The sequence below is a fragment of the Pipistrellus kuhlii genome, unplaced genomic scaffold (assembly GCF_014108245.1).
Source record: "Pipistrellus kuhlii isolate mPipKuh1 unplaced genomic scaffold, mPipKuh1.p scaffold_m20_p_62, whole genome shotgun sequence".
NCBI lineage: Eukaryota > Metazoa > Chordata > Mammalia > Chiroptera > Vespertilionidae > Pipistrellus > Pipistrellus kuhlii.
Window position 1 is genome coordinate 1,044,413 of NW_023425565.1, and position 18,710 is coordinate 1,063,122.

The 18,710-nt window shown below is 48.2% G+C and overlaps 2 protein-coding genes across 4 annotated transcripts in view; one reads left to right on the forward strand and one right to left on the reverse strand.

Moving 5' to 3' along the window:
• The window catches only part of IPPK (inositol-pentakisphosphate 2-kinase), a 66,412-nt gene extending 50,910 nt beyond the window's left edge, over positions 1-15,502 (forward strand). Inside the window, exons 12-14 of one of the 2 annotated variants that reach the window (XM_045575050.1) lie at positions 10,948-11,027; positions 14,484-14,748; positions 14,807-15,502. In XM_045575050.1, the coding sequence (XP_045431006.1) occupies positions 10,948-11,027; positions 14,484-14,712 (309 nt within the window). In that variant the 3' untranslated portion in view covers positions 14,713-14,748; positions 14,807-15,502. Of the gene's footprint in view, positions 1-10,947; positions 11,028-14,483 lie in introns of both variants that reach the window. The other variant, XM_036420107.2, reaches the window with a different exon arrangement.
• Positions 15,493-18,710, reverse strand: part of LOC118708715 (centromere protein P) — a 209,647-nt gene continuing 206,429 nt past the window's right edge. For both annotated transcript variants that reach the window (XM_045575051.1, XM_036420139.2), the window contains 3 exons: positions 17,170-17,249; positions 16,203-16,294; positions 15,493-15,997 (listed from right to left, as the gene is read on the reverse strand). In XM_045575051.1, coding sequence (XP_045431007.1) covers positions 15,846-15,997; positions 16,203-16,294; positions 17,170-17,249 — 324 coding nt within the window. In that variant the 3' untranslated portion in view covers positions 15,493-15,845. The remainder of the gene's footprint in view (positions 15,998-16,202; positions 16,295-17,169; positions 17,250-18,710) is intronic.

Here is an 18,710-nt window from a genome sequence, read left to right on the forward strand (position 1 = left end):
CAGACTAATGTTCATACAGTACATACACCAGATGGATGAGAAAATCAACAACCTATGCAAAAATCAGGAATAAATCAAAAGTGATATAGTTACAGTCTAAAACACTAAGGTTTCAACAGTAGACTAGAAGCAGAGGACTGAATTAGTGAATTAAAAGATAAATTAGAGAAACAAGCCCAATCTGAACAGCAACTGGAGAAAAAAAGTTAAACAGGAGGAGAGCCTAAGGGAGATTTGGGACAACACGAAACGAAGTAATATACATACTATAGGGCTGCAAGAAGGACAAAAAGAGCAGCAAGGATTAAAAAATATATTTGAAGAAATAATGACAGAAAACTTCCCTGATATGGGGAAGAAAAAAAGTTACACAAATACAGAGTCCCAAGCAAGATGAACCCCAGAAGACCCACACCAACACATGTCATAATTACAATGGCAAATGTTAATGACAGAGAGAATCTCAAAGGCTGTAAGAAGGAGACATAGAGTTACCTACAAAGGATCCCCCATCAGATTATCATATGATTTCTCAAAAGAAACACATCAAGCTAGAAGGGAATGGAAGGAAGTATACAAAGTGATGCAAAGCAAAGGACTGAATCCAAGAATACTCTATCCAGCAAGACTATCAAAATTGAAGGGGAAATCAGGAGCTGCACAGACAAAAAAGAAAAATCCCTTTAGCATTTCTTACAGCAATGTAAGAAATGCTAAAGGGATAGCTGTAAAAGAAGAAATAGGGCAGAAGGAATACAGGCTTAAAATACAGAAATGACTACAAACAAGTACCTATCCTACCTAATAAAAGAGTAATACACAAATTAACCATCACTCTGCTACACCCACAACCCACACCCACAAGCCAATGGGAGCGAGTATACAAATAAACCCAACCAAGATGGATACGGCCACAGAGAGCAGGAGGGAGGCTTGGGTTTCCCAGGCAACAGAGGAAGCCAAGCTTTCCGCCTGCCTTTGCTGGCCTAGGCCTCCACTGCAGGCTACAAAGTTTCAATTATAGAAGGTAAACAAATCCAAACAGAAATGGCCACAGCCACACAATGAGCAGGAAGCTTGGCTCCACTCCAGGCTACAAAGTTTCAATTGTAGAAAGTAAATAAATTCCAGATACCAGGGCCTCCACTTGGGTTGCCAGGGGGCATAGCTGGCCTGCAAACCACCATAGGCCCCTCACTCAGTCTGCCCCATGTCCCAAGGGAACCCCCACCCTGATCTGGGACACCCTTCAGGGCAAACCAGCTGGCCCCCACCCATGCACCAGGCCTCTAACCTATCTAATAAAAGAGTAATTGAAGATTGACCATCACTCCAATACACAATATGGCTGCCCCCATGTGGACACAAGATGGCCACCACAAGATGGCCAGCAGGGAGGGCAGTTGGGAGGCACCAGGCCTGCAAGGGAGGGCAGTTGAGAGGGTCCAAGCCTGCAAGGAAGGACAGTTGGAGGTGATCAACCCTGCAGGGGAGGGCAGTTAGGGGTGACCAGGCATGCAAAGGAGGGAAGTTGGGGGCAAACATGCTGGCGGGGGAGCAGTTAGATATTAATCAGGCTGGCATGGGAGTGGATAGGAGGTGATCAGGCTGGCAGGCAGAAGCAGGGGCAACCAAGAAGGCAGGCAGGCAAACAGTTGGGAGCCAGCAGTCCTGGATTGTGAGAGGGATGTCCGACTGCCAGTTTAGACCCAATCCCGGTGGGTCTAAACCGGCAGTTGGGCATTCCTTGAGGGGTTACACAGATTGGAGAGGGTGCAGACTGGGCTGAGGGACACCCCCGCCCAAGCCTTGTGCCTAAATTTTGTGCACCGGGCCTCTAGTCAATAATAACATTAAATGTAAATGGATTATATGCTCATGTCAAAAGAAATCAAATGACTGAGTGGATAAGAAAACATAACCCATATATCTGCTGTCTATAGGAGACTCACACAGACTGAGAATGAAGGGATGGAAAATTATCTACCAGGCAAATGGAAGTGAAAAAAAAGCTCGGGTAGCAAAACTTACATCGGACAAAATAGACCTCAAAGTAAAGACCATAACAAGAGACAAGAAAGGCACTTTATAATTCTAAAGGGATCGATAGAACTCTGGTAAATTTATGTGCACCCAATGAAGGAGTACCCAAATACATTAAAAAAAACACTTCCTGGGAGATATCAGGGGAGAGATTGACAGCAACACAATCATAGTAGACTTTAATACCCCATTAACATCACTGGATAAATCCATTATACAAAAAATTAGCAAAGAAACATCAATTCTAAACGACTCACTAGATCAGATGCACTTAATATCTTTAGAACATTCTACCCCAGAACTACAGAATATACTTTCTTCTCAAGTGCACATGAGACATTTTCAAAGATAGACCATATATTGGGACACAGGCAAAGTATCTCCAAATTCAAGAGGATTTAAATAATATCCAGCATTTTCTCAGATCACAATGGCATAAAATGAGAAATCAACTATAATAAAAACAGTCACAAAAATTCAATCACTTGGAGGCTGAATAGTATGCTATTAAACGAGTGGGTAACCAAAGATCAAAGAAGAAATTAAGAAAACATCCTGGAAACAAATGACAATGAAAACACAACCCAAAATCACACAGTGGAAGCAGTTTTGAAAGGGAAGTTCATAGCATTACAAGCCTAGCTCAAACACACACACACACAAGAAAAACTTGTAATAAACCATCTAACTTTGCAACTTGAAGAATTAGAAAATAGCAACAAGAAAAGCCCAGTATGAGCACAAGGAAGGAAATAATAAAGATCAGAAATAAATGACATAGAGACAAAAAAAACCAAAAAACAAAAAACAAAAGATCAACAAAACCAAGAGCTGGTTCTTTGAAAGGATAAACAAGATAAATGATCCTTTCTCTAGCCAAGCTCATCAAGAAGCAGAGAGAGAGGACCCAAATAAAATCAGAAATGAAAGAGGTAAAATAACAGCAGACCCCATAGAAATATGAAGAATTGTTTTAAAAAAAAAAAAATTAGAAATACTATGAGCAATTCTACTTCAACAAACTGGTCAACCTAAAAGAAATGGACACATTCCTAGAAAAACACAAACTTCCAAAACTCAACCAGGAGGAATCAAGAAATCTAAATAGGCTGATAATTATGGAGGAAATTGAAACAGTAATCAAAAAACTTCCAGCAAACAAAGCCCTGGACCAGATGGCTTGCTTCACAGGGGAATTTTATCAAACATTCAAAGAAGAAATAAAACTTGTCTTCCTCAGACTATTCCAAAAAATTCAAGAGGAAGGAGCACTTCCAAGCTCTTTCTATGAAGCTACTAGCATTACCCCAATCCCCAAACTAGACAAGGACAAAACAAAGAAAGAGAATCCATTACAGGCCAACATACCTCATGAACATAGACGCCAAAATCCTCAAAACTCTCACAAATTAAATCCTGCATTACATTAGAAAGATCATTCGCCATTACCAAATGGGTTTGATTCTGGGGATGCAAGGATGGTACAATATCTGCAAATCAAGAAATGTGATATACCACATAAACAAATTTAGAGATAAAACCCATATAACCATATCCATTGTTACAGAAAAAGCATTTGACAAAATTCAACACCTTTTCTTGATAAAAACTCTCAGCAAAGTGAGAATAGAAGGATCATACCTCAACAAAATAAAAGCCATATATGACAAACCCACAGCCAACATCATATTCAATGAGCAAAAACTAAAAACATTTCCCCAAAGAAGAGGAACAAGACAGAGGTGCCCATTCTCACCACTCTTTTTTGACATAGTACTGGAAGTACAGCTATTGTGATCAGACAAGAAGAAGAAATAAAAGGCATCCAAATTGGAAAAGAAGTAAAACTGTCCTTACTCACAGATGACATAATATTGTACATACAAAACCCCAAAATCTCCATAAAAAATAGACTTAATAAATAAATTTGGCAATGTAGCAGGATACTATGTTGACATCCAGAAGTCTATGGCTTTTCTGTACACCAATAATGAACTCACAGAGAAATTTAAAAAGCAATCCCATTTGCCATTGCAACAAAAAATTAAGATACCTAGGAATAAACTTTACCAAGGAGACAAAAGACCTGTACTCAGAAAATTTTAGGACGCTAAAAAAAGAGATAGAGGAAGATATAAATAGATGGAAGAACATACCATATTCATAGATTGGTAGAATAAACATCATTTAAATGTCCATACTACCCAAAACAATCTATAGATTCAATGCAATCCCCATTAAAATACCAAAAGCATACTTCAAAGACCTAGAACAAATTCTTCAAAAATTCATCTGGAATAAAATACCCCGAATAGCTGCAGCAATCTTGAGAAAGAACAATGTTGGAAGGGTCACAAAGCTACTGTTCTCAAAACTGCCTGGTACTGACATAAGTACAGACATATAGATCAATGGAACAGAACAGAGAACCCAGAAATAGAACCAACCCATTATGCTTAATTAATATTTGACAAAAGAGATAAGAGCATACAATGGAGACAAGAGAGTCTCTTCAATAAATGGTGTTGGGAAAACTGGACAAAACTTGCAAAAAAAAATGAATCTAGACCACCAACTTACATCATAGACAATTAGTTTATTTACTCAAAATGGATAAAGGACTTAAATGTTAGATGGGGAACCATAAACACCTTAGAAGAAGCCTTAGTCAGCAAAATAGCAGACATTTGTCATAGCAATATCTTTACTGATACAGCTCCTAGGGCAATGGAAACTAAAGAGAAAAATAAATGGGACTGCATCAAAATAAAAAGCTTCTGCACAGCCCTAGCCATTTTGGCTCAGTGGATAGAGCGTCAGCCTGTGGACTAAAGGGTCCCAGGTTCGATTCCAGTCAAGGACATGTTCCTTGATTGCAGGCACATCCCTAGTAGGAGGTGTGCAGGAGGCAGCTGATCGATGTTTCTAACTCTATCTCTCTCTCTTCCTCTCTGTAAAAAATCAATAAAATATGAGTGTGTGTGTTTTTTTAAAAAAAGCTTCTGCACAGCAAAAGAAACCATCAATAAAACAACAAGAAAGCCCACTGTATGGGAGAACACATTTGCTAATGTTATCACTGATAAGGGTTTAATCTCCAACATTTACAGGGAACTCATACACCTTAACAAAAGGAAGATAAATGATACCATCAAAAACGGGCAAAGGACCTAAATAGACACTTTTCGAAAGAGGACATTCAAAAAGCCAAGAGACATATGAAAACATGCTCAAAGTCACTAATCATCCGAGGCATGCAAATCAAAACAACAATGAAGTAACACCTCACACCGACAGAATGGCAATAATCAACAAATCTACAAACGAGTGTTGGTGAGAACACAGGGAAAAGGAACCCTCATGCACTGCTGGTGGGAATGCAGACTGGTGCAGCCACTATAAAAAATAGTATGGCATTTCCTTAAAAAATTATCAATAAAAATGGAACTGCCATTTGACCCAGTAATCCCACTTCTAGGAATATATGCCAAGAAACCTGAACCACCAATCAGGAAGGATATATGCACCCCTATGTTCATAGCAGCACAATTCACCATAGCTAAGATTTGGAAACAGCCTAAATGTCCATCAATAGATGAACAGATTAGAAAACAGTGGTACATCTACACAATGGAATACTACACTGCTGTAAAAAAAAAGAAGGAATTCTTACCATTTGCAACAGCATGGATGGAACTGGAGAGCATTACCGTATGTTAAATGAAATAAGCCAGTCAATGAAAGAAAAATACCACATGAACTCTAACTGGTTTGGCTCAAGGGTCCCAGGTTCGATTCCGGTCAAGGGCATGTACCTTGGTTGCGGGCACATCCCCAGTAGGGGGTGTGCAGGAGGCAGCTGATGGATGTTTCTCTCTCATCAATGTTTCTAACTCTCTGTCTCTCTCCCTTCCTCTTTGTAAAAAATCAATAAAATATATATTTTTTTTAAATAAAGAAAAATACCACGTGATCTCACTTATTTGTTGATAATAAAGAACATTATAAACTGTTGAACAAAAATAGATAGAGGCAAAGAAGCATCGAACAGACTGTCAAACTACAGGGAGCAGGTGGGAGGGGGGTAAGAGATCAACCAAAGGACTTGTATGGGTGCATATAAGCACAACCAACAGACATAAGACACTGGGTGTGGGGAGGCCTGGGGGAGGTCAATAGGGGGATAAAAGGAGACATATGTACTACTATTTGTAATACCTTAGACAATTAAATACACACACACACACACACACACACACACTTTTAAAAAAAAAATGATGCAGCATTTTGGGAACTAACTCAAAGAGGGGTTTCATCATGCTTATTGTCCACAGAGCTCTGGAGGTTGGTTAAAAGTGCCCATTGGGCCAAAGCCGGTTTGGCTCAGTGGTAGAGCGTTGGTCTACGGACTGAAAGGTCCCAGGTTCGATTCCAGTCAAGGGCATGTACATTGGTTGCAGGCACATCCCCAGTAGGGGGTGTGCAAGAGGCAGCTGATAGATGGCTCTCTCTCATTGATGTTTCTAACTCTCTATCTCTCTCCCTTCCTCTCTGTAAAAAATCAATAAAATATATTTTAAAAAAATAAATAAATAAAAATGAAATAAAAGTGCCCATTGGCCAATCTTCCAAAATAGTCCCTTTTCCCCTTCGTGGGCACAAAATACCGAGATGTGTTTGTGTCCCCTGGGCCAGTGCTTCTCTCTCCCCAGTCTTTCCAGTATATGTTTTTGATATTTTGTTCAGCTTTTTCTAGTTGACCTCAGCAGTTGGCCCCAGTTACAGTCCATTAGTACTCAAAGTGTAAGTCCACTATTTCATTCTATGTCAGATATATTATACACTAGAGGCCCAGTGCATGAAAATTCATGTACTCGAGGGGGGTCCCTCAGCCTGGCCTGCCCCCTCTCACAGTCCAGGAGCCCTCAGGGGCGGGGGGTGACCCCATCACACCTCTGCTGCTGCCACTGCTGGCAGCGCCAGCCTCGGCCGGCCCTGGTTACTAGGTGGCTGGGCAGCTGACAGCCAAGAGTTGCCTGTGCCTTGGGCTGGCCCTGGGCGGCTGGGGGCCTGAAGGGATTGGGGGACTCAGGAGGCAGGCGTGCCAGTGGGGCTCAGGGCCTGAACGTCGCCATCTTGTGGCTGTGGATGCTGTCATCTTTGAAGGCAGGGCATTCAATTAGCATATTCCCTCCTTCTTTGCAGTGGGAGCCACCATCTTTGTGACAGCATGTGGGTTAATAAGCATATTCCCTCTTTATTAGATAGGATATTTATAGTTTTGTCCAACCCATGAGTGAAAAATATTTCAGTTACTAGAGGCCTGGTGCACAAAATTCATGCATGGGTGAGGGGGTTGTCCCTCAGCCCAGCCTGCACCCTCTCCAATCTGGGACATCCCTCTCACAATCCAGGACTGCTGGCTCCCAACTGCTCATCTGCCTGCCTTCCTGATTGCCCCTAACCACTTCTGCTGCCAGCCTGATCACCCCCTAACCACTCCCATGCCAGCCTGATTGATGTCTAACTGCTCCCCTGCCAGCCTGTTTGCCCTCAACTTCCCTCCTCTGCCAGCCTGGTCACCCCTATCTGTCCTTCCCTGCAGGGATGATTGCCTCCAACTGCCCTCCCTTGTAGGCCTGGAGCCTCCCAACTGCCCTCCCTGCTGGCCATCTTGTGATGTCCATCTTGTGTCCACATGGGGGAGGATCTTTGACCACATGGGGGCAACCATATTGTGTGTTGGAGTGATGGTCAATCTGCATATTACTCTTTATTAGATAGGATAGAGGCCTGGTGCATAGGTGGGGGCTGGCTGGTTTGTTTTGAAGGGTGTCCCGGATCAGGGTGGGGGTTCCCTTGGGTGTGGGTCAGCGTAGGCGAGGGGCCTATGGTGGTTTGCAGGCCGGCCACGCTCCCTGGCGACCCTAGTGGAGGCCCTTGTATCTGTAATTTATTTACCTTCTACAATTGAAACTTTGTAGCCTGGAGTGGAGTCAAGCTTCCTGCTGGTTGTGTGGCTGTGGCCATTTCTGTTTGAATTTATTTACCTTCTATAAATGAAACTTTGTATCTTTGAGTGGAGGCCTAGGCTGGCCACAGTGTGTGGAAAGCTTAGCTTCTGTTGCCGGGAAACCCAAGCCTCTCTCAACTGCTCTTTAGCCGCAGCCATCTTTGCTGGAGTTAATTTGCATACTCACTCTGATTGGCTGGTGGGCATGGCTTGATCGGAGTGATGGCTAATTTGCATATTACTCTTTTATAAGGTACGATGATTTGCATTTCCTTGATTATTAATGGGGTTTAGCAAGTTTTCAGGTATTTTTTTTGGGGGGGTGCTATATTTCTTTTTCAATTTATTTGGTCCCTATCTTTTTGGGGTTCTTTTTCTATATTGAACTAGCACTTTTTATATTCTTGATATTGATCACCTGTTTATGTTGCAAATATTTTCTCCCATTCTTTCATGGGTCTTTTACATTCATTATGACTAGATCATATAAAATATTTTAATTTTTAGGTATTACAATCTTTGAGTCTTTTGTGGCTTCTGGGTTTTATGTCTTTAAGATCAGGAGATGCTAAATATTTTATACTTTGTTTTTTATACGTATCTCTTAGGAAGACGTTGGACGGCATTTGTCATGTACTTTGTGAAACACCCAGTTCTTAGCGAACTGAATAGTGCCAGAAGGAGCTTCTTTCCCTCCTGCTGGTAAAGCAGGTTTCCGCAGGCCGGGCCAGCCTGAGTGCCCACAGCTGGCCTCGCCCTCCTCCCCGCAGCCTGGCCTGGGCAGGTAGGCCGGGAGGCTTCCTCAGGGAGGGTCCTCTGGGCGAGGGACAGAGGGTCACCACAAACCAGCCTGTGAGAACAAGGAAGGCCCACTTCATTTTTTGTAAAGTGAGAGCTATTCAGACTAAACACTCAAATGATTTAGGAATGTCCAAAAGGGAAGGAATGTCCCAAAGTCCGCCTGGAGGCAACCTCTCTGGGATCTGTGTCTGTAACACATGTGAGCACACGCGGCTTTACAAGTCAGGCCCTGCAAACCTCCCTGCCTGTTGTCTGGTGGCAGCCCTGCCGTGCGCACACAGCCACGTGCCTCAGCCCGCGTGGAGCTCAAGCTTCAGAGCCCAGGCCCTGGTGTGGTCTGGCCCTGTCGTGGCCTCGTCGGGTCTCCTGTCTGCATCCACCCAGGACCCGAGCCTGCCTCAGGTGGGGCTGGCGGGTGAGCAGTTTGGAGATCTGTCTGCACAGCCTGCCGGGAGAGGACCCCAGGCGTGTCCTGCTGCCACACTGACCGAGGGGGGCGCTGCGCTCCTCGGAGGGAGTGTCAGTGTGGCCGGCACCGCAAGAGCGGAGGCAGCCTGCCCTCCCAGGAGTCAGGGCCCACACGCTGCTGGCAGGAGGCGGGGCAGGGTGCTTGGCCTGCAGCTTCCTTTTCTTTCTGGTCACTCTTTTTTAAAAACATTTTATTGTTTACGATATTACGAAGAATAGTACATATGTCTCTTTTTCTTCCCCTCCCACTGACATCTCTCCCCTCCCCTACTCCCCCAGTGTCTGTGTCCATTGGTTGTGCTTATATGCATGCACAACCTACAAATCTCTTACTCTCCTCCCCCGACCCCCCCAAATCCGTTCCCCTCAAGGCAATGGGGCGACCGAGCCTGGTCCCTCTTGTGCTGTGGCTCTCCGTGGTGTTTGCATACTTTGCTTCTGCAGTTGCCTCCGAAGAGGTCTTTCTACTGATTTCCAGTAGATGGCGCCGCATCGCTAGATTTTTCACCTCTGTAGTCCCAGACGTGAACCTCCAAGGCTTACAGGCTTACCTAAGATAGTACAGCTGTGCTGCTTGGGGGTAGGGTTTGTGTTGCCCTCACTTAATGACAACCCCTGACCTCGGTGGGGCCCATGCCAAGCACCCCTCTTGGGAGTCAGTCACAGTGGAAACCAGTTCTACTGCAGCAGCTCTTTGCTCCACGCCAAGGGCCAGGGGGGCGAGTTTTGGGAGTCCAAGCGCGGCGGCAGGGCTGTGGTTCTGTTTCTTTGTCTGGAACACCACTGCTGGCCCCGCAGTGGGGCGCAGGGCAGAAGCCTTGCTCTGTCAGGCGTCTGCTGGCCCCGTCACTGTGTGTGTCCTCGCCACGCGCCCTGCTGGGCTTCCTCCCTCCCGGCGCCACCCGGGCTGCTCCCGGGGCGTGTGGAGCAGGCTCTCCTTGCTGACCAGCAGCTGGGGAGCTTGTTGGAATTTCACAGGGAGAATAAGGGGCGCCCTCACGCCGCCACTCCTCCACCTCACCCCGCACGTCCTCACCCCTTCACCCCGCACGTCCTCACCCCCTCACCCCGCACGTCCTCACCCCTTCACCCCGCACGTCCTCACCCCTTCACCCCGCACGTCCTCACCCCCCTCACCCCGCACGTCCTCACCCCCTCACCCCGGACATCCTCACCCCGCACGTCCTCACCCCTTCACCCCGCGCGTCCTCACCCCCTCACCCCGCACATCCTCACCCCTTACCCCGCACGTCCTCACCCCCTCACCCCGCACGTCCTCAGCCCCTCACCGTGCACCTCCTCACCCCCTCACCCCGCACGTCCTCACCCCGCACGTCCTCACCCCCTCACCCCGGACATCCTCACCCCGCACGTCCTCACCCCTCACCCCGCACGTCCTCACCCCCTCACCCCGCACGTCCTCACCCCTCACCCTGCGCGTCCTCACCCCCTCACCCCGCACGTCCTCACCCCCTCACCCCGCACGTCCTCACCCCCTCACCCCGCACGTCCTCACCCCGCACGTCCTCACCCCCTCACCCCGCACGTCCTCACCCCCTCACCCCGCGCGTCCTCACCCCGCCTCCCGCAGGAGGGGTGCGAGCTGACCTCTTTGCCCGCAGGTGCAGCAGTACCGGGTGGCCATGACCGCGAAGGACTGCTCCATCATGATCGCGCTCTCGCCCTGTCTGCAGGACGCCAGGTGAGGCCCGGCCGCCTGACGCTCTGGCCTGGCGGGATTCTGTGGGTTGAGAAGAGTTGGTTTTCCCACACTTAGAGATAACAGAAGTTATAATTCGATATAGAAAGACATGGAGAATAATTTTAAAAGATGGTTCTATTAGCTGAAACCGGTTTGGCTCAGTGGATAGAGCGTCGGCCTGGGGACTGAAAGGTCCCGGGTTCGATTCCGGTCGGGGGCATGTACCTTGGTTGCGGGCACATCCCCAGTGGGGGGTGTGCAGGAGGCAGCTGGTCGATGGTTCTCTCTCATCGATGTTTCTAACTCACTCCCTTCCTCTTTGTAAAAAATCAATAAAATATATGTATTTTTAAAAAGATTGTTCTATTAAACTGCAGGTTATTATATTAGGTCTAGTAATAATTAATGTCGTTTTCTAATACTTTTTTAAAATCGAATTTACTTAAACAATACAACAAAATTTAATCAACAATATAGTTGCCATTGTTTTCTACTACTTGTGCCCAACACTCAGGAAGCATTTTAATCCCTCTGTTGTAAAATTCTTGTGATTTTGATGCAAAAAATTCAGTCAATGCATTTTTGAGGCATTCTTCATTATTAAATTTTTTTCCAAGAAGAAAGTTTTGCAAAGAACGAAACAAATGGTAATCGGAAGGGGCAATATCAGGAGAATATGCAGGTTGAGGGAGAACTTCCCATTCCAACTGGCACAGTTTTTCAGCAGTGATTCTTGCAGTATGCGGTCGTGCGTTATCGTGGTGAAGAATTACGCCCTTCCGATTAATCAGCGCGGGTTCTTTTTCTCTTAAAGCTTGGCCTAACCTTTCCAATTGGGCACTATACACTGCACTTGTAATGGTTTGGTTAGATGGTAAAAGTTCATAATGAAGAATTCCTTTAAAATTCCACCAAACACACAACATCACTTTTTTCGCATGCAAGTCAGGTTTTGGCGTGGGCTGCGGAGCCTCATTTTTGTCCAACCATTGAGGCCGCCTTTTCAAATTAACATACAGCACCCATTGTTCATCTCCGGAAACAATTTGCTCTAAAAACGGCAAACGGTTTTGACGAGAGAGGAGCGAACTGCAAATTGTGACTCTTAGATTACGGTTGTTGTCGGTCAACTCATGAGGAACCCATTTTCCAAACTTTTGGACTTTGCCAAGTGCACGCAATTGATTGGAAATTGTTTTTTGTGAACAATTTAAAGTTGTCGCAAGCTCTTGGGTAATTTGAGGATTTTGCACCAAAAGAGCTTGAAGAGCTTCTTGATCAAAATTGGACACACGGCCTCAACCACTCTTGTCATCTAACGAAAAATTTCCCTCGCGAAATTTCTCAAACCAACGCTAGCATTTTCTGGCGCTAACTGCATCTTGACCAAGAGCACTACAGATGTTTTTTGCAGCCTCACTTGCTTTTCTTCCTAATTGGAACTCGTAAAGCATGCAGTGCCGAATATGCTCTTCATCCGCCATCTTCTTAGCCCTAGTTTTGCAACAAAAACCAAACCAAACCAAACCAAACACAAACTTTTTCAAGCAAAACTTGTTAATTGCACTTCACATGTTCTGTAGATACCACGTTTTTGAAGGTTATGTCAATACAAGTCAACGCCAAGCAAGATTTTAAACGAATGTTTAAAAACGACATTAATTATTACTAGACCCGATACTACTTTCTCAGAAAATACTCTAAGGACGTAGAGGCAGCCTGAATACTGCGTGCAGACTCCTTTCTCTAAACAAGCCGGTGCTGCTGCCACGGCCGAGGCCTGAGAGCTGTTGCCCGGGGGTAGTCTGGCCTCCGTCCAGCGACCTGCACGCGAGCAGCTGCTTCCGTCTGTAGACCCCGTCGTCACCTGTGTCCTCCGGCCCCGTTTAGGAATTCGGGATCAGCCTTCTCTTAGTCACAGATGGCACCGCCCGGGAACACCCTCGTTCTGGCCCCTGGGTCCGGGCGCCTGGCACTGGCTGCCGCCGCCCGCTTTCTGCCTTTGACCTAACACCCCAGGAGGCACCGAGCTGTCCGTCTCCTGATCAGGAAACATGAGGGGCATTTCTAGGGTGAAACCCAAATACAGAAAAGGGGGTTCTTTTCGGCTGGAAACCACCATTCCCCAAAGAAGAGGCCGAGGGCTTAGCGATGAGGACTCATTGGCTGGATCGAGAGGAAACCAGAGAGCTCCGCTCTCGCCTGCCGGACGCAGGTGCACCGGGAACAGCAGTCACCTTCCCAAGAACTCACAGCAGGAGCCAGGTCACGTGTCCACAAAGTTCTGGAATGTGGGTGCCAGTCTCAGCTCAGGGCGGCCAGGGTTAGGTGTCAGGAGCCGGTAGACCTTCTGGCCGACAAAGGGTCCGAGTTTTCCCGAGGGGCCCTACTCCCATGCTCCCGGCGCTGGAGATGCTCCCTCATCTTGGTGCTGCTCAGAAGGGAGAGAGGGAGGTGTCCTTGAAATTGACTGAGCTCGGGATTGAGGCCCTGAGAGCAGACGGAAGCAGGCCCTCGCGTGCAGACGTGCTCCCTGCTGTTGGGGGTTGGGGAGTTGCTAAGAACCCCAGGTCGCTGTCCTGTCAGCTGGCTCTCGAGCAGGAATGAGTCCGAGTTCAGGCCCATCAGCACTGGTTGCACAGGAGCCTGCTCGCTGCTTCCTGCTCAGGCAGAGCCTTTGAAGTGGCTGTTTTGTTTGGATTGTTTTTTAAGATGCTACTTTTATTACTTTTCAGTATATAAATATGTATGTATTGATTTCAGAGAGGGAGAGAGAGAACATCAGTGATGAGAGAATCATTGGTTGCCGCCTGCATGCCCCCCACTGGGGATGGAGCCCGCGCCCAGGCCCTCCTGGCTCATAGGCTGAATGGTGGCAGGCGATTTCTAGCCAGTAGTTCGGCTGGGAGAGCAGGCTCCTGCCGACCCCCTCGGCCGCAGGAACGCGTCTCACGCCTCGCCAGTCACCTTGCTGCCCACTGCCCTGCGTGCTCCACAGCCCGAGCTCCAAGTGCAGACTTGGCTTCGGGGTCAAGTACAAGTCATTGTCCACAGAGTCCACAGCTGCGGACATTTAGAAAAACTAAGCACTAAGAGACAAAACACAAAAACCTGCAGATGGAGTGAGACTAAATGTGCAGGGGAGTGTCGGAGTCTGCTCCCAGCATGTTCTCATCCACTTGGCTGTTGAGTGGCCAGACCTCCTGCTCTCTTAGGTTTGGTCATAGTTGGCCCAGCCTTCGCTGCTGCCACTGGGATACAGGGATGTCACAAATATCCGAGTAGCTTGTCTTCCCTCTTCCTGCACAGTAACCCTTTCTTACCCCGCACGAGCGAGGCTCACAGCAGAAGCTCCGAGCGCTGTGCACACAGACAGACGGGTGGGTGCAGGCCAGATCGGGTGCTGTCTGTGAGCCAGGAGGGCTGCGAGCGCTGAAACTGCTTTTCTATTTTCAGCTCTGACCAGAGGCCTGTGGTCCCCGCATCACGATCCAGGTTTGCCTTCTCCGTGTCTGTGCTGGACCTTGACCTCAAGCCCTACGAGAGCATCCCGCACCAGTACAGACTGGACGGCAAGATTGCCAGCTACTACTCGAAGGCGGTGCGCGCCCACGACGCCGCCGCGGCCGCCCGGCTCAAGGAGAGGGAGAGCGAGGACTGCACGCTCGTCCTCCGCAAGGTCTGACTTCCCTGAGGGCCGGGCCGCGGGGCGAGGGCCGGCAGCGCTCCGGGCGGGGCTGGCTGTGACTCGTTGCTTCTAACCCCTGCTCGGCCGCTGCTGGGACGGCAGGAGGGCCTGGCGCCTCGGGCAGCTTCCTCCCTGCCCACACTCACGTCTAATCTCTTAACGCAAACACCGATCGCAGGGCCCGGAAGGCGGGGCTCCTGCCACCAGACTCCCAGCACACGGACACGGACTGTCGCGGCTCTTCCATTCGGCCTTCGAAGCTAACAGGGATCCTGCCGGGACTTCCCCAGCGGAGCGGCCAGCCAGCACAGGCCGTGGCTCCTGCAGGTCAGGGCCCAGCGCAGGCGCCACCAGTGTGTGCGGGAGCAGCAGGGCCACGGGAGGCGGGTCGGGCAGACTCCATCGTGCGAGCACCGACTCCTTTCCTTTCCTGAGTGGCGCCGCCCTGGCCTCTGCCCGGCCTCCCCGGGGCCCTGCAGCCGCCCGCGTGGTGCCCGGCGCCTCAGTGCGCCTGCGGGAGCGAGGGGCGGCCCCGCGGGCCCCCAGGCGCCAGGCTGCTGTGAACACGCGAGTCCTGATGGCAGGTTCACGCCATGTCAGTTGTACAGATTATTTATATCGTCGTTTTGAGGGATTAATAAAGGCTTATTGTAATATATTGTAATGTTGGTGAAACTGTGGAATTATATGAAAATGTGACATGAAAAATAAGGAGAATATTTTGCTGATTGTAAGTTTTTGTGGGGAAGTTTTGTGATAACTTGAAAATTACACTTGTTTGAATTACGCCAGTTTTTCTAGAATTTATTCTTTAATTCTGTCATAACAGTTATATCTTCTGTCCTCGGGTTTGGAGAGACTCGAGTGCTGGGCGTTCGTGGAGCTGGGGCTCGGGTGGGACAGGCCTGTGGGGGACACTTGCTGTCCCACTGCAGGCTGAAGGCAGACTCTGCTGTGGGTCCAGAGAGTGCGTGTGAGGCGGGGGGGGGGGGGGGGGGGGGGGGCATAGCTGCTCCTGGTGTGTCCGTCTTTGCGTTTTGTGTTTAAACAGCTGCATGTGCTTCTCATGTCCCCGCAGCTGATGGGCCACGTGTCGTAGCTGCAGACACGTGAAGGGTGCAGCCAGTTCTCTATTCAGGGGCCGCCGAGCGGGCTGCGGGCTCCTCCGCGCAGAGCAGCCGCAGCAGGCTATCCAGCGCCGCCTCGACGCCCAGCGCGCCCAGCAGGGCCCGGAAGCTGCGAGGGGCTGCTGCCACCGCTCCCTCCTGGTCCAGCTCCAGGGCTGCGGGAGAACACGCTGGTCAGACCCACGCTGAGACCCGCCCCTCCCCGCACTGTGCACGCAGCCCCCTGTGCTTTGGGAGTGATGGTGATCAGAATGTTTTAAGACACATAAAAAGTACTCTGAGCTTCCCACTTTGTTGCCACGTGAACCAGTGAAATGAGTGCACGTCCCTGTTGGCACCGCAGATCCCGCTGCTGCCTACCTCGCTGTGGCACCTGGGTGAGAAGATCCAGCTTCGGCAGGACCTGCCCTTCCTCATCTATGTGCATCTGCCAAACGATGACAAGTTCAAACCTGAAAGAGACAGAGCCGCCCCCGTGCCTTGAAGCAAGACTGTGCCGGGGCTGGAGGAGGGGGAGCCCGCCCCCCGCAGGGCCAGTCCTGGACAAGCTGGGCCATGGCCAGGAAGGCCTGGGCAGTGCTCGCTGTCACTAATACTAGGGTGACGGTACAAGTGAAGTACAGGACGTAGAGCAGCAGGAACTTACAATTTCCTGTGGGAAACAAGTTGATGAACTGCTTTGAAAAGAATCTGGTGTAACAGCCGAGGGTACGCTATGGCCCAAGGACTGCACGTCTGGGCACAGGCCCAGAGAAGCCGTGTCCTCCTGGCCCGGGACATGGATGGGTTAGACAGGGTAGAAAGCTCTAGAGACCTGGGAATGCATACATTTGCCCAGCAGAGTACAAGCTGAAATGGTCTACAGCCACAGGCACCACCAGAGTGAGGGATGGACACGTTTACTTCAGGGTGCGTCCCAGAAGCTGCAAAATTGTGACACCATTTTAAGGCTTGAAAACAAAGCCGAACCTCGGCAGGCACTCATGCCAGTCACCAGGCCCTCTCACCCTGGCAGATCCTCGCCCCCAGGCGCCCAGCATAGTGGAGGTCAGATGGTCGTCCCTCTCTCAGAGCTTGCTGACCCCTGGCCATCTCCCTTGGTCCCCTAAGGGCCCTGCAGTGCACACACTCCCTGTCCCAATCCCTCTTCACCCGGCCTGCCCCTCTTCGGCCGCCATCAGTGGGTGTGCACCTGTTAGGGCACTGTCAGGCAGCTTGCTTCGGTCCTCTACATTTGTAATCATCGTCTTCACCAGGAAATAACCATCTGGTTGCTGGGAAGGGACTTGGCGAGCAAGGGAGCCTGAGCCCACGGCTCTGCACTCACCCTGGCTGGCTGGTGCTCCGGATGTGCATGCAGCTGGAGGAGGCGCCCTCCGGGAGCCGCACAGCCGCTGGGTACTTCTCCTAGGGGAGAAGAAAAGTCACTGTTTTTAAATCACTTTTTACTTTCCATTACAGCTGCTACTAGTTTTCAGTGCACACCCAGTGATTAGACATCACATAACTAAGTGATCATCTCGATAAAGCACATAACCATTTGACACCACACACAATTACTACAATATTATTGACTCTATTCCCTGTGTGGACACTACTTCCAGGGACTATTCTGTAACTGCCATTTTGTACATCTCAATCCTTTCACCTTTTTCACGGACCTCAGCCCATCGCAACAAACTGTTCTCTGTATCTATCATTGTGTTTCTGTTCTGCTTGTTCATTTATTTTGTTGTGTGTTTAGATTCAATTGTTGATCGATATGTATTTATTGCCATTTTATTGTCCATATTTTTAAAATCAGTTTTTTTCTTCTTCAAGACCCTTTAACATTTTACACTATACTGGTTTGGTAGTGGTGAACTCCTTTAGCTTTTTCTTTTATAAAAGAATATGTATTTTATTTTTTACAGAGAGGAAGGGAGAGAGAAATATCAATCATCTGCCTCCTGCACACCCCCTACTGGGGATGTGCCCACAACCAAGGTACATGCCCTTGACCAGAATCGAACCTGGGACCCTTCAGTCGGTAGGCCAACGCTCTATCCACTAAGCCAAACCAATTAGGGCTAGATTTTTCTTGTATGTGAAGCTCTTTATCTGTTCTTTGATTCTAAATGACAGCTTTGCTGGGTAGAGTAATCTTGGTTGTAGGCCCTTGCTATTCATCACTTTGGATATTTCTTGCCACTCCCTCTGGCCTGTGGTTTCTGTTGAGAAATCAGCTGACAGTGTTATGGGAGTTCCCTTGTAGGTAACTAAATGCTTTCTTCTTGGTGCTTTTCAGATTCTCTTTAACTTTGGCCTTTAAATTCCGATGTGTCTTGGTGTGGGCCTCTTTGGGTTCACCTTGTTTGGGACTCCACTTCCTAGACTTGTAAGTCTATTTTCTTCACCAAGTAGGGGAAATTTTCTGTCATTATTTTTTGCAAATAGATTTTCAATTTCTTGCTCTCTCTCCTCTCCTTCCAGGACCCCCTTCAAGCAAATATTGGTATGCTTGAAGTTGTCTCAGAGGCTCCTTACACTATCTTCATGTTTTTGGACTTTTTCCTCCTTTTCCTCTTCTGATTGGGAGTTTTTTGCTTCCTCATATTCCAAATCACTGATTTCTCAGCTTTGTCTGCTTTACTATTGACTCCCTGTAAGTTATTCTTCATTTCAGTTAGTGCCGCCTTCATTTCTGTTTTGTTTGTGTGTTTTTTTTAAATACTGTTAAACTTGTAAGTTCATCGATCATCCTTATAAGCAGTGTTTTGAACTCTGTATCTAATAGGTTACTTGTCTTGCCTTTCTAGTTTTTCTCCTGGAGATTTGCTCTGTTGTATTTGGGACATGTTTCCTGTGTCCTCATTTGGCAGCCTCCCT